The 14,016-nt window shown below is 46.3% G+C and overlaps 6 protein-coding genes across 6 annotated transcripts in view; 2 read left to right on the top strand and 4 right to left on the bottom strand.

Annotated features, from left to right (window-relative positions):
• Positions 1-422: 422 nt before the first annotated feature.
• On the bottom strand, positions 423-1,192 carry Pmar_PMAR026242 (hypothetical protein; the record flags this gene model as incomplete). Its single annotated transcript, XM_002771705.1, has 4 exons — positions 423-612; positions 783-874; positions 924-1,015; positions 1,066-1,192. The coding sequence occupies 4 exons, from the start codon at positions 1,190-1,192 to the stop codon at positions 423-425; spliced, it is 501 nt and encodes a 166-aa protein (XP_002771751.1).
• A 1,440-nt stretch (positions 1,193-2,632) lies between these two features.
• Pmar_PMAR026241 (hypothetical protein) lies at positions 2,633-4,265 on the top strand (the record flags this gene model as incomplete). The annotated part of the gene is made up of 4 exons (XM_002771704.1): positions 2,633-3,070; positions 3,699-3,790; positions 3,862-4,040; positions 4,084-4,265. The coding sequence occupies 4 exons, from the start codon at positions 2,633-2,635 to the stop codon at positions 4,263-4,265; spliced, it is 891 nt and encodes a 296-aa protein (XP_002771750.1).
• Positions 4,266-5,116: 851 nt separating this feature from the next.
• Positions 5,117-5,512, top strand: Pmar_PMAR026240 (hypothetical protein; the record flags this gene model as incomplete). Its single annotated transcript, XM_002771703.1, has 1 exon — positions 5,117-5,512. The coding sequence occupies one exon, from the start codon at positions 5,117-5,119 to the stop codon at positions 5,510-5,512; it is 396 nt and encodes a 131-aa protein (XP_002771749.1).
• An 848-nt stretch (positions 5,513-6,360) lies between these two features.
• On the bottom strand, positions 6,361-7,281 carry Pmar_PMAR026239 (5-formyltetrahydrofolate cyclo-ligase, putative; the record flags this gene model as incomplete). Its single annotated transcript, XM_002771702.1, has 4 exons — positions 6,361-6,471; positions 6,527-6,794; positions 6,842-6,945; positions 7,081-7,281. 4 exons carry the CDS (start codon positions 7,279-7,281, stop codon positions 6,361-6,363), a joined length of 684 nt encoding a protein of 227 aa, XP_002771748.1.
• A 1,100-nt stretch (positions 7,282-8,381) lies between these two features.
• Pmar_PMAR026238 (DAZ-associated protein, putative) lies at positions 8,382-11,376 on the bottom strand (the record flags this gene model as incomplete). The annotated part of the gene is made up of 12 exons (XM_002771701.1): positions 8,382-8,507; positions 8,769-8,849; positions 8,907-9,010; positions 9,389-9,507; positions 9,556-9,592; positions 9,825-9,938; positions 10,207-10,385; positions 10,442-10,562; positions 10,607-10,765; positions 10,903-10,965; positions 11,018-11,076; positions 11,270-11,376. 12 exons carry the CDS (start codon positions 11,374-11,376, stop codon positions 8,382-8,384), a joined length of 1,269 nt encoding a protein of 422 aa, XP_002771747.1.
• Positions 11,377-11,665: 289 nt separating this feature from the next.
• Pmar_PMAR026237 (hypothetical protein) overlaps positions 11,666-14,016 on the bottom strand; it is a gene marked incomplete at both ends in the record, with an annotated part of 5,053 nt that continues 2,702 nt past the window's right edge. The window contains 11 exons of the mRNA XM_002771700.1: positions 11,666-11,775; positions 11,895-12,033; positions 12,304-12,436; positions 12,481-12,545; positions 12,591-12,671; positions 12,715-12,765; positions 12,813-12,896; positions 12,950-13,004; positions 13,051-13,191; positions 13,239-13,394; positions 13,448-13,535. Of these exons, the coding sequence (XP_002771746.1) occupies positions 11,666-11,775; positions 11,895-12,033; positions 12,304-12,436; positions 12,481-12,545; positions 12,591-12,671; positions 12,715-12,765; positions 12,813-12,896; positions 12,950-13,004; positions 13,051-13,191; positions 13,239-13,394; positions 13,448-13,535 (1,103 nt within the window). The remainder of the gene's footprint in view (positions 11,776-11,894; positions 12,034-12,303; positions 12,437-12,480; positions 12,546-12,590; positions 12,672-12,714; positions 12,766-12,812; positions 12,897-12,949; positions 13,005-13,050; positions 13,192-13,238; positions 13,395-13,447; positions 13,536-14,016) is intronic.

Raw genomic sequence — 14,016 nt, 5'->3', positions numbered from 1 at the left:
CACTTCTTTCACTTCACACTACAACCCCCATCCTTCTCACCTTCCTCCAGTTGAGTGCCACAGAGTCCCCCTCTGCGTGAGCCCGACTCTCGAGGACCTCATCAAAGTCTGTTGCCAACAAGTCTGCCCTCGCCTTTGCTTCCGAGTCGAATCTATCACATGCAACAGCGGTCTTTTAACATCACCCTCAAGTTTCAAGAGCATTAACGCTATCGAAGAAATGATCATCTAATGCAGAAAAATATACATGTGCGTCAGTGATAATGAGAAAAATCTAAGGAAATTCTTGTTGGTTTTTTTACACCTCATTTTTAATTTTTAGTGAGCGAGTTCTCAAGCTCAGCCGAGGAAACCAAATATATTTTCCAACACATTCGCAAATTCCGAGATATATAGACTATCCTAGACCCAGTGTTGAATTACTACACCGCCTGTTGAGCCTCCATCGCCTCCTCTCCTCCAATCAATGGTACATGAGTCCAGTCACACTCCCCAAAGAGCTGAGCATCCCTATGAAATGCCCTCACATCTACTCCAGCAAAGGACTCTGCTATTTGAGCATCCAAGGTAGCCCAACGAGCGACTCTATCGTTGTATACAGAGCGAGCCAATCTGAACAACAAGCCAACGTAGGTTGATGCCATCCGCGACATCATTACGAACGATACTATAGTCAAATTCAACTGTACATTATGGATATTAAATGTTGTTAATACTAGTGAAGTGAACTGTCCAAATAAGCTCATCGTCGTTGTCGTCATTTTCCCTCCCCCTGTTATGACCGTTCCTTCTCAGCCCTCTTCCTTTCGGCCTTGACCCGCTCCTCATGAAGTCGGTCCTTCTCAGCTCTCCAAGCAACAAGTTCGGCAACACTCTGTAACAACAACAGTGTACAGCACCGCCCCCAGTGCTTTGATGACTACAGCCGAGCTTAGCTGAGCATCCATGGCATATGACATAGCCAGATCTAGTGCATTTTGAGCCCGACTCGCCACTGCTTCCCTCTCGACCGTGCCTGGTGCACAAGTGCTGATAAACTAATGACGACTACTGAAGACGACCCACTCATAGTCTTCTCCGTGATGGCTTCATTACAATTGTAGGTCTTCTCATCAGCAGTAATCACAACACTGATGGGCGTTCTCAGGGTGCCGTTCGACGGCTCTAGAGGCTCGTCTTCACCTCTATTCATAGGAACACTGAGAGAATATCACCACTCACTGTCTCAAGGTAAGCCGCTGTCAATGAGAGCCTCGTAAACACTCATAACACATCCCCTATAGTACTACTCTTGCGCTTGTTCTTTCTCATGGACTACAGAGACTGCATCGATGACTTCTTGCGAGGCAGCAACAGCAGTAGTAGTAGCAGTTGGGAGGAGCCGATAAGGATCTGCTGCTGTTGCTGCTGTTTCCCTGGGCATCATACCTCCTACCGCTGCTGTAGGACGAGTAATGATATTCTTCAGTACACTAAGAGAAGGACAACATTCGCATGGTTAATATCCATCGTGATGAATGCAGGGCACTTCACCTTATCCATACACTTACAGTTCTGGACTAATTTCGTAGCGTTTCGGTGCTTCAATGGAGCGGTCAATGATGGCCTCGGGAGATTGTCGATAAGAGTTGCAGACGAGCGGAGCCACTTCGGGATATAATCCTTGATGATGACGTGCAGTAGATAGAGAGCACGTTGAGGGGACAACAGCAGCAGCAGCCGAGCTACTAACCACAACTAAGGCAGTGTGGGAAAATATGCACATGGTCAACCACATATGTTAATGACAATACGAAAATTCTGAGGAAATTTTGGGAAATTTCCATTCACTTCGAATTTTTTCTACCCGAATTCATATTAGTCAGTGGAGACCTCCTAGGCTCAACTGAGGAAACCGGAGATATATTCCAACACTGACTGTACGCGGGTACTACTGATAACTCGAAAGCAGCTTAAGCGTTGAAATTGACACATAGTAACATGAATATGAATAACAATAGTAACAACAGTGAGATGATAATCATGAGCATTACAACTGTCATATAATGACTTTTGCATAATGTGTATTTGTTGACCTAGTGAGACACTCGAATGGTCCTCGGCAATATGCATCTACAAGATAGGAACCCAACAGCATGATTATGTCTATGACCATTCAACCAGTCAGATTTGAATACTACCAGGACATCTCACGTAAAACTATACACACAGTATAAGGCTAGATGATGACTCAACCATCGACTGGCACATTTTACACAGTCGAGATTCTCTCACTGCATCTAAACACCCACTCCATAGGAGTATTTTGAAGAACGTCAATACTGTGTTATTGGTAAACATTGTCACATATATAAGCCGTTTACTACGTGAAATTCGTAGAGCGCAATAACAGCATTATCAGGAACGATCCGTGTCTATTTATAAATGTATACTGTCTAGCCGCCGGAATTGCTGAGCTGAGTGAAATTTGGAAACACCATGTTGAAGAGATCAGAATACCGGCAGCACAATTTGCACACTTTGCGCGTTTTTGACTACTCACCGTTTTAACGCGCGCGAAACCGACAGGTCAGCGGAATTAGTAACACGCGTCATTATCGTTACCTTCATTCATTATCCCTTCGACCAGCACATGACGGACGAAAATCGGAATGGAACCATCGTGGGTGAGCTCAGTGGCTTATCAGAGGCCGAGCTAGCGGCTGTACAGGAGCTTCTTGAGAGGACGGCTGAGGAGGCTGCTGTTGATGATGATGATCAATCCTCGAGCTGTTGGGGTGGCCGGCTTACTCTCACTTATAAACCCTCGATGACCCGAAGGAGAAATACTGTGCCCGACTGCCGAGTCGCATTACCCATAACAGAGACGAGACCACCCAAGATTGCCGACAGGATCTTCGCGAACGCCATGATAAGTCTGAGTAGTGAGCATAGGGCACTTTGGAGGCAGGCTGAGAGGGAGCTCAAGAATACTCCTGATGGGAGGGCGACAAGTCAATTGCGCAATAGGAGATTTTCAATGCCGAATGTCCCACTGAATGTCGAGGCGGAGAAGAAGTCCGGGAAAAAAGTGATACCATTGATTCCCAGTGGAATTGTATCGTCGCTTGGCTTGGATGATTTGGAGGAATCTGTTAATACTAACAAACACCACAGTGATACCGCGAGGAGATGTAGTATAGTATCGACGACCTCGGGGTGGAGCACAGGCAGACAGCATCAGCAACAACAACAACAACAGCAGTATGGTTCTGGCTCCACTGCATTGGACAACTCACTGGGGTTCAACTCGTCAAACTCGGTTTCTGCCGCAAATGATGATGACTCTTGCTAAACCTATTTCTTGCAGCATACCGAGTATATATACCATTGCTGTTCATTACTCCAGTGATTATTAATTACCTGCTTTTAGCAGCAGATTTTTGGAGGCATTGGCTTGGTCCATTATTCTTGCCGACAGCATAATGTGATTGGTTTCATCCGTATAGCCTTTCCTGTGCGATCACTGTGGTAAACACGGAGAGCTTGGTTTCTCCTTCTTCTACTACTACCACCAGCACTTGTTGAGTTCCTGCCGGGATATCAAGCATGGTATGGTACACCGTTTCGATATGTCAGCTAATATTCCACAATGTCTCGGCGACTGTTCATAGTGTACACACTACTACTGCTCACAATTTCAGTCGATCGGATTCTAGGTAAGCAGGAGCAAACACACCGTGTCGGGATTTCGTCACTTTTCAGCCTCTACCCCTTCCAACACTAGCTCCCTGGCTGCGGTTTCTGGCAAGTAATCACAGCGGGCTCGGCAGTTACTCGATAGTTGCGATTCATAGTATCGTATGGTATCACTCTTATCAGATCTGACCCTAGCAATTTCAGCCAGCTAGCTTCCCAACGTCGTCGTGGGAGGAGACGTAGGCTCAGACGTGAAGAGCTGAACTCAGCCGTCGAAGCGGAAAGCTCTTCGATGATGAATCAGAAGCAATTCAATTCGTGGCTCGATAACCTTTTCTTGAATGCTGAGAGGAATAGACAAGGTGAGAATTCTCGTCGCAACTGCCTAGTGCAGCACCACCTCAGATGAGATGCGTCTCATGGAGCGGAGGGATCCCATCTTGAGCCAGTATGATCCTGAGACCATGCCCCTCGATGCCAACTCGGGTCATCACCAACAACGACACCATCATCGAGGAGCTTTCTTCGAGAGTGCTGATGACGCTGCAAATGCTGATTATGATGATGCTGAGCTTGGTTGGGATTGAGTGGATCATGCATTAACGCTGGTGTCTGTCAATTTTATGTTGTGTTTGTTACTATACCAGTACCACTCCTCTGCGAATCAGCTAATATTCGTATCAAGTCATGGGATGCCACCATTTGATAATACAGGTTGGCCTGATTGTATCAGTAGCCCTGCAGGTGACGCAACAGAGGAGTTCTGCATTGGATGGTAACACTGCTGTCAATTTCCAATGCACGGAGAATTATTGCAATCCCGAATTGATCGGATGCCTGAATGACCATGAAGGTCCCGAGGCAGACGGTCCCGAAGGTATGGCCCGATGTGGCTTGACTCAGAGTAGTGCGAACGTTCTTAGGAGGCGATGGCAACCGATGTGCTGAAGTTATACGTTGTGTGTATGGGAAGCAAACGCTAGACCTATCAGAAGTAGTGTTGTTAGGTTGAAGTAGCGAATTTGGTTTCTTCTGTTCAGTCACGTGCAGTGGACTATCAACAATGCTTTGCCGGACAGAAGCTGCACGGAGAGACATCACAGTACGGAGTACTTAAGAAGTGCATTGCTGCTAAGAGCTGTGTTAAAGGCAGATGACGACTCCAATTATCATGTGACCACATGCTATCGTAACCATCTTAGTGTTCAATGCTTGTCGTACCGGAGAGTTGTTGAGTTGTTCCACAGTGTGGCGGAGGGAACATCACACACATATGTGTACGGCGCCGCATAGCTACACAGTAGTAATGCCAATGTCAAAGTCATCAGAATCAATCTGGTGTTGATCAGAAGAGTCCGATAGCCTTCAAGAAAGACCCCCCTGAGTGTGTATTTTTCTTCATCCATCAGTTTATTCATCCCAGTCTGCGATAAATCAAATGCGTTCCTTCATTCTCTCCCTATCAGCCTTCATTGCAACTCTAGCACTGGCGTCCGCCACTGAAGACCCATGTGCTCAGATGTGTTCATATGTAGAGGGCTGTGCTAACTCAAAGTACGATTCCTACTGCAAGACTTGGCAGTCTCCTTCTGTCTGCTTTGGTCTGATTAAGAAATCTGATGGCTCGATATGCTTCGAGCCCACTGATGCTGATTGTGTTGGAGAGTCTATTGCCTGCGGCGAGCAGCAGCCCACTGCGGCACCTGGTACCACAGTCATGGAGGGTACCACAGGAGCGCCTATGACTACCACTGCCAGCGTCGAGTCTTCTGGTGCCTCGACCTCATCAGCTCGTCAAACTTCCACCGTTGTCGAGACCACTCAGTCTGAGTAACCCTGAACTCACTAGCGGGAAACCGTTCCTTTCATTTCATTGAACTTTTACCTAATGTCTGAGCAAAATCTGCCCTGCATTCTTACACATGCTGTTTTTGTGTTGAGACTCAATTACACCTTTCGAATATCAAGTGCGTTTTTGCAATTACCGATTACGTCGGGACGTGTCAAGAAAGATGCACAAATCAGAAACGGTAAGGCCATATTTGCTTTTGGAACTTTCAATTCCGTTGAAGAACATAACTTCAATCTATTCTATAGTTGCACCGCAAGCATGGAATAGAATCGCTTCTTCTGATGAGAATCGTTGGAGGCTGCAATGTGCACCCGACAGGATTGTAAATCCTATAACAAAATTGGCGGTTTGAATTCGAAATTTACAACTCTATAAAAACGAAATCGATCTCTCTATTGATCTCAGGCGAATTTGAAAGTTCTCCAGTAAGATTGACAAACTGAGAGACGAAGAAACCGCAAGCCAGCGCTCTCATAGTTTTCCAGGATGTATTTTCTATCCGTGCGTGGTTTTCGTTCTAACTCACTACACAGAGTTTATAATATGTCGCTTGCAAACCGGCTACTGCCAGATCAAGGAGAAGGTTACATGAAGCGCTGCGCTTGAAGCGGATCATGAGAAGCTCAGTCCATGTTTGGCGAAAAAATCCCAGAACTTGGAAGCGATAGAAAAATCCAGACCTGCGAATTTTCAAGTTCCTGTGGAGAGGACAGCGTCCATTCCTTTCCAGACAGAACTGATCAATGAATGGGTTCATCCTCAACTCCAAATTGACTATAGTTATTCGCTCATCAAAGGCGCACACTGAGTTACAATAAGAAACCCAAAAATCACTGACAGACATCATGCTGGAGCTTCCGACTTCTTTCGACAATCCGCTCCTCGGTGACCACATAGTCGACTGGAAGGTCTTTAGCAGAAACAGGGATCTCATCAAGAATCTGAAATACATAGGTCACGATACACCTTCCACGAACAGCCTAGGAACACCACCACCTGACACTCGAATGCTGGGGCTATCAGCAAAGGCATGCTTCCAGTCTTAGCCGAGAATCGTGACAAGTAGCGGTCGTAAAAGCCTTTGCCCCTGCCCAGTCTGCGACAATGATTATCGAACCCAAGTCCCGGCACCAAAATGACGTTTAGCGCGGGTGGACGACAGTCCATTGCATTCACTCTAGCCTCCCCAGTCGACGGGTTGATGAAATCTGGTTCTGGTATACCCCAATTCGTACGAGGGAACGAGGATATATCATTAAGGCTCCTGATAGAGTTAATGCCAGCCATGCCGTGTGGAGGCGTTATCATCACTTGGCCTCTAGAAGTTCCATATCGTTGCTACCATGGATGGTCTTCGGCACAAAGACTCTCTTACCGCTTTTGAATGCATCGGCGACCAAACGTCCAGTCTGTACCTACTCATAATAACAACTTCATATCTTCATCACTGGCGTTCACACTATGATTCATATTATCAGTGACTTCATACTATGAGGTTGAACTACTTAGAATCGTCAACTGTCCTAATGACTATGCCCTCATTCTCTCACCTCCCCCTGAGGCATCGAGAGGAATACTCCCACTGCTTGGGCTTCTTTCCAAACAAGCATATCCAATATTTTATCTACTATGAAGCCCGACTTCTCAACCACTAGAGATTGGGGTATTCCTTGCACCCTCTGTTTGATCATGCGTCTAGTTGCTTTCTTTGCTGCTATCAATGATGACATAGCCTCAGAATTGTCACTCATGGCCAACAACAACCACTACCCGAACACTCATCAACAACTTATTCTATGTACTCAATGAAAAGGGAGAGAGCATCGGCTCAAACTATCCCTAGAAAATGCAGGCTATGGCATGTCCGCTGTCAAGTTGTTCACCAACGACCATCTCGATGATGACTCGGCATTACAATTCAATGAAAGGTGATATGCAGCGCTTGATCGAGCTACATAAAACCATTCCGGATTCAATTGAAGTAACACCACAGTAGCGATCAAATCACGAGAGACACCGCGACCACTCGCGAGACAAAGGGACATACAGAGAAATGATTACGTTCAATCCGGACTCAGTCTTGCTATGCCCATCGGCGGTTCTTAGGTTCGTCTCTCGACCTGTTGTTGAATAGTCTGCATCCTTTCCGACTCTCAAAGAAGCCCGGCACACTTCTTGATTACGCATGATTGGCTCAAGCGTGTCCCGATTAGCATACTCCCAATACTAATCGGTGCTCTCTCGTATCTAGCAGTCGCTAAGCGTGATGAGTCACCTCGTACATCTGGAATAGTTCTTCCTGGAAAGATGTTTTCGCGACGACCAAAGGCCGTGACTGCAAGAATTCGCTGATATCCCCTCCAACATCATTTTGTTTATAGTCTATAGTAGGTCGAAGACCAGCGAGTAGATACTTATGAGTGATACACTCAGACGTAACATGTAAGCCGTCAATCAGCTGTTTGAAGGCCAGCAGCTGGCCAACCCTGTAATAACTCTAAGCTCAACAAGACTGTACTGTAGACGGCGTAAGCTCACTAACAGCTGTTATTGATAAGACCATCATACAACAACTACTCAAGTAATGCATCATCATTGTTCTCTATTCCTCCTCCTCCTTTTCTATCGAAACATAACTCGGGAACTAATTCATACACACCTTACAATGATCGAGACCACGAGATAAGTAACAACACCAGTAGCAAAGTATTCATCATGGGCATGACTATTATCATCATCATCACGACCATCAACCACAAGCACAACAACAACAACATCTGTAATACGTCCTCCTCATCCTCCTCTACCAATTCATAGTAATAGTATAGTAATTGAATTGTATTAATGGTCATCAATAGGGACTGCTGGACCTCCCCCTCCGTCCCCTTTCTTCCACTGCCGCATCCTCCTCCCCCTTCTTTATCTGCACTTTAATGCGTCGACCATTAGCCGCCACGAAACCATTCATCTCAGCGACCTGAATCAAACACCCTCACACACCTATCAGCCAGGTTGTGATGTTCGTAAGGAGAGCCGCATATTCCATCACTCCTAGGAACAAGATTTACACACATGCAATAGTATCATATTCCACACAATCAGCTGTCCCATTCCAGCTGTCTTATCATCGAGCTAGGCTTGGACCTTTCTGTTTATACATTCTCCCTACACAGTTCGTGTCGAGTTGATATTCTACTCACATTGAAGTCAAACACTAATACTAAACCCATAATATTACCGCACGTCCCGCAGATTGTGCATTATCATAGGAGATGAAGCCGTAACCACGCGATAAGCCGGTATGCTTATCAACCACCACCTTACACGATGACAGTACACTCCTCATGAACGACGAGTAAGTAGTTTCCCTCGGTACCTTAGCGGAAACAATATTCCCGAAACTTGAGAAGTGATCTCGTAAGTCGTCCTCAGTCCAAGCGTCCGGTACCGAGAATACGAATACGTTAGCACCAGGAGGACCTATAAAATGACAATATCGGCGCCAGAAAAATATATGAAAAAAGTTAACTCGCGTTCGAGGAATATGGATATTCTCTCAGTGGGATTGAAATCCAATACTTGTGCTGCGTACAGCTACTATCCAACATCGATTAGCCAACTTCATAGCATGGCCATAGTATTGTAGGAATATATGCATATGGTCAACTACATGTGTTCGTGGCAGTAAAGAAAACGTGGAAAATCCATGTCGGTTTCCCTGCACTTCTACCCTCATTCGTGTGTCAATTTTCACAATATTACGAGGCAGCTCCTGAGCTCAGCTGAGGAAACCAAAGATATATTCCAACACTGATCGATCTCCTACCCCGCTGACGACACGACCGAGAGTACTCCTACCTTTAGTCTGAGGAGCTGTGTGTACATTAATCGGATTCCTGAACTCTGCGGGCATCTCCCACTGCACTTCATTGGTGCGAGCATTGTGATAATAAGGAGTGTCGTCCATCGTGAAGTACCTGTTCAGCGATTCATACAGTACTGACGACTTGAACTCATCATCTCACTCAGTCCAGACCCCAGCAGTCCTTGGTGCCTGAGTTCCTGATGGAGATCCCCCTCTGATCCCGTTTATAGTAGGAGTATCCAGCCTCCCCGGTGATGTTAATGATGAAGTAGCACCATTTATTGGTAAGGAGGCAGCCGCACCAGCCATCAAACGTAAGCCAGTAGCACCTACTGCTTCAGACGTAAAAGCTCGGTTCGGCACTTACCAAAATTCCTTATCACGCGCTCAGAATTGAGATTGATCCTATGAGTATACCACCCATATTACTAGCAGGATCAGCGGCCATTCCAGCCTTGAATAACGGCCGTGACGTTCCTCCTGCTGCAATCAAAGGCGGCGAGCCACCATAGCCCGACGACGATGTAGTGGGGTCGTAAGCTCCTACAATTGTATAGTACAGCACACGGATATTGGACGGGGAGCATATAGCGTATTCACTGAAAGCCAGTGTAGGAAAACGTACACATGGTCAACTACGTGTGGTGGTGAAAGTACAAAAATTTTGAGCGAGTTTCCGAAAACATTTTGTGGGTTTCTTAGCACTTCTACCCTAGTTCGTATATTAAGTCCTATAATTAGTGAGGAAACTTCTGAGCTCAGCTGAGGAGAGCGAACATAAATTCCAACACTACTACAAGTCTACGATTACCCCCCTCATAGCCATGCTGCTGCTGATGATGATGAGCATTCCTATCGGCTTTGGCAGCCCTTGATTCGGCCACCTTCACCTCGAGTGGCCTTTGGGACCCCTCAACTGTGACACGACCGTTGACCTCTCGAATTGCCTTCAGCGCATCTTCCTTCTCCGCAAACCGAACGAATGCATATCTGATTAGATGACCCATGAGTTGCTCGAGGCGTGGTATGAGCTTGGCCCCTATTACAAGGCATGCGGTCCCGGTACATGCACTTCGTTGATTCGCCCGAATGGTTCAAAAATAGTCCGAAGCTCCTCTTCCTGGGTCGCTGGTCCCAACCCCGATACGAACAACTTCGTGTCACCACCTACCACTACCCTAACCCTTGTTATTGCGACACACTCTAGTTACCTGTTGCCACCACTTCCCCATGCATACCAAGCCTTTCCGCTTCACCTTGGGCTAGTGATACTGACAGCGGTATATGGGACTGATCAAAGGACATGTCATCAACACTCTCAACATCGTTATCAATACAACTAGTAGAGGTATTATGACTAAGACGATGCCCTGAATGACGAGGAGGGGCAAGTGAATGATGCGATAGTATTGACTGCTACTATCCCATAATACTCTGCCCGCTACTTCGATATACAAAAACAACAACCCCTCAAGTGCTGCTACATCGCTCCTTGGTAGCTGAGTACCATTCAATGCCTTGATCGCTGCCATGCCAGATGGGATATCTCTAAACCGTACGAAGGCCATCCCTATCATTCAGACAAACACCACTCTCATTACTATTAACACTACCATTATTACCTCTACTCTGCATCGTCGACCTATCCCTCAATATAAACACATCTTCTACCATACCATACCTAACAATGCCACATGGCTACAGCTACAGCATCGCACACTACTGAAGACCACTGCGACATAATCCCAACGGTAACTCATGCTACAACATTCACAGGATATATACCGAGACTATCTGGGGTCATCGACCAAGTCAAACCCGTGTATTCTTTTAACAACGCCCCCCCTCATTTACAATGAAATCTCATAACCTACTCTTCAAAAACAGCTCTCAAGTCGGACTCTGGGTAGTGGACTGGCAGTCCTCTCACGAACAGTTTAACGGAAGTAGACTCCATTCGGTCAGCAGCCATGCTGGGCATTCAACACGAGCAACAAACTCTTGTGCAATAATCAACGTTAGCGACCATCACATCGGTATACCAGGTAAATGATATCCCCGCCGAGAGGCAAATGAATTTGTTGATACCGGGATCGACTTCATCCTACAATTCATCAACCTACGTGGCAAACGCCAGCAGACTCAAGTTCAGAGGCCCATAACGACAGCATGAAATGCACAGCTTCCCATACCACTCCATTAGCAATTATCCAGTGACTTGAACGCAAGATATGATTAGTAATAGAGTACGACAAATAGCATGATATCGCTCATGGGATAGCGTACTGCTGCTGTTCACTCTCCTGAGCAGACTCCTTCAACAGACAGTTCGGTTTCACGAGGGCCATCAAGTCCCCCTTCACTTCATCTTTCACAAATACTACTATGAACAATACAGAGTTGATGAGTGATGCCAAGCCCAGTGTGGTAAATAGAGGCGAGCAGGTTTCTGAGAGCAAACACGAATGCAATACCACCAACTAGCACGAACAAAGATACCTGTGCCTCCCGTAGCTGCCAACACTATCTGTACTCCTGCTAGTATGATCAGCACCAGAGCCTTCAACTGTGAGCTCAGTCGACCGAGGAACATCTTGCTCCTTGCTACGTCGTCACGAGCTGTCCAAGAGGATAAGGTCTGATATAACATTACATGAAGCCTTTCCAACCACACCGAATACAAACTCATGCTCATAGAAGAGATCACCTTTTCACATAGCGAGGAACACTCTCATTAGCAGGTTTCCAATGTAAATGTCATATTAGAAACATTTCCCCCACCGTTATTGACCCGTCGGGGACGTTATCCCTCGAAAGTACACGGGCCTCTGCGGTCAACAAGGGGGAATTTCCCCAAATTTTTTCAACAGAATTTTTCACAGGTTTACCAGAGTGTTGCCCATCCTACCGGTAAGACCAAGGCTGCCAGTACAACCATAGCAACTAGGGCTACTATGCTCTGTGTTGTGCACCCTCCAAAGAGGAACATTCCCCCTACCACAAAATTGCCGAAGACCCCAAAAATCGCACACATGCCGTACCTGCGCCCATATAGATTTCGAAAGGGTAGTAGTTGACCACTTACGCTGCAATGCCAAAGACACCAGCACGTTTGACCCCAACGTAAACACTTTTGGTTAGACGCAGCGCCTGAACGATTCGACAGTGGGAATCAGGTTATGGTTCATACCACACCTCATGGAAATTAGAGCCTTTAGCCAGTTTACCATTCAAGGTGATCTCTTCCACAATACCACCTTTAACAGGTACTTTTATCTGTTAAGCATTAATAGGAATGGCCGCTAATGCCGAGCTGTACCTCTGTCGTCCTCTGCATGTCCTTGCTCAAACGACCTTCTTTGTAAAGCTCCTGATTGTATCACCATGACGATTATTGAGTGAGAGAAACTCAATCACATTCAAGTCAATTCGGCCATCTGCAACCACATCATCGTCCTTTATTATCTCCATCAATACCTCTCCAACAGGACCTCGAGCATCCTAACACGACCACCACTACTCGAATAAACCCTATTTGGGGGGGATGGTCTCACCTCGATGGCTCCGATCACCCAAGTGAATTCTCCTTCCTTTTTAGCAAAAGTGTGCCTACCATACCGTATACAGCCTAACTACGAGCACTACCAAATCTCACTCAGTTCGACCCGATTCGGATGATAATCGCGCAAACTCTTCAGCTTTTCCATTATGCATAACACCTTTCATCACCACCCTCAGAATAGCATCGTCCCCCTTCCGATTGGTTATGGCCACGAGTTCACCAGTGAAGACGAACCTGTCACTACAGGCCTCGAATTACGCCGAGGATACCACGCCATTTACACATCGGCGATGACGCCTCCAACACTAGCTCTCTTGGCTGGATGGTAAAGCCAAACTATCGTTCCTGCTATGGTAGCGCCGAGTACCACAAGGAAGCCCATAGTCCACAGCTGAAGACCAACGGCCGGTTTGCTCATAGCACGCCCACCTTCTAGCCTGATGAGCGAAATACACTCTGTTGAGTTTAAGCCAGAACGGAAGGAAACTACTTGTTTTCGAGGCGCGTGACGGTATCAAGCTCGGTGTTGAGTTTAGTCTCAGTCTTCGAAATGATGTTCAACAGTGTCGTGAAAGGATCTAAACAATAGTATGGTCAGTGAGATGGCATATAACTCCACCTTGTATGGTAGGCTTATGACGTGTATCATTGACGTGAAGCCTTAATACAAGATGGCGACCATCACTCTGTGTAAGTAGTAGTAGTGTTTGTATGGAAGTAAGCCATGACAACAAGTGCATGAGTATTAGCTAATTTCAATAGAGGGATTGTTAGGAGCAAAGGAGACCAAGACAACTGGTACCTTATCGTTGACTGGCACTATGAGCCCTCTCTATTTCTGAGCTAACACACAGCAAGCAGTCGATGGTAGAAGGGGAACCCTTCGCCCACGACGCGAAGCAATAAATGCAACCTTGCATAATGGGAAGCTCATAATAACATCAACGACCATGATTCAAGCACGAACGTGATGAGCTTCCAGATTGAAATCGATCAACTGGGCGCAGTGTGTTTCACTCCGCTACAGCGCGCTTTCTCTACAGCCGCTTGAGATGTTGC

Source organism: Perkinsus marinus (assembly GCF_000006405.1).
Source record: "Perkinsus marinus ATCC 50983 genomic scaffold scf_1104296962554, whole genome shotgun sequence".
NCBI lineage: Eukaryota > Perkinsozoa > Perkinsida > Perkinsidae > Perkinsus > Perkinsus marinus.
Note: the sequence above shows the minus strand (reverse complement) of the source record. Positions and strands in the feature narration are given on the sequence as shown.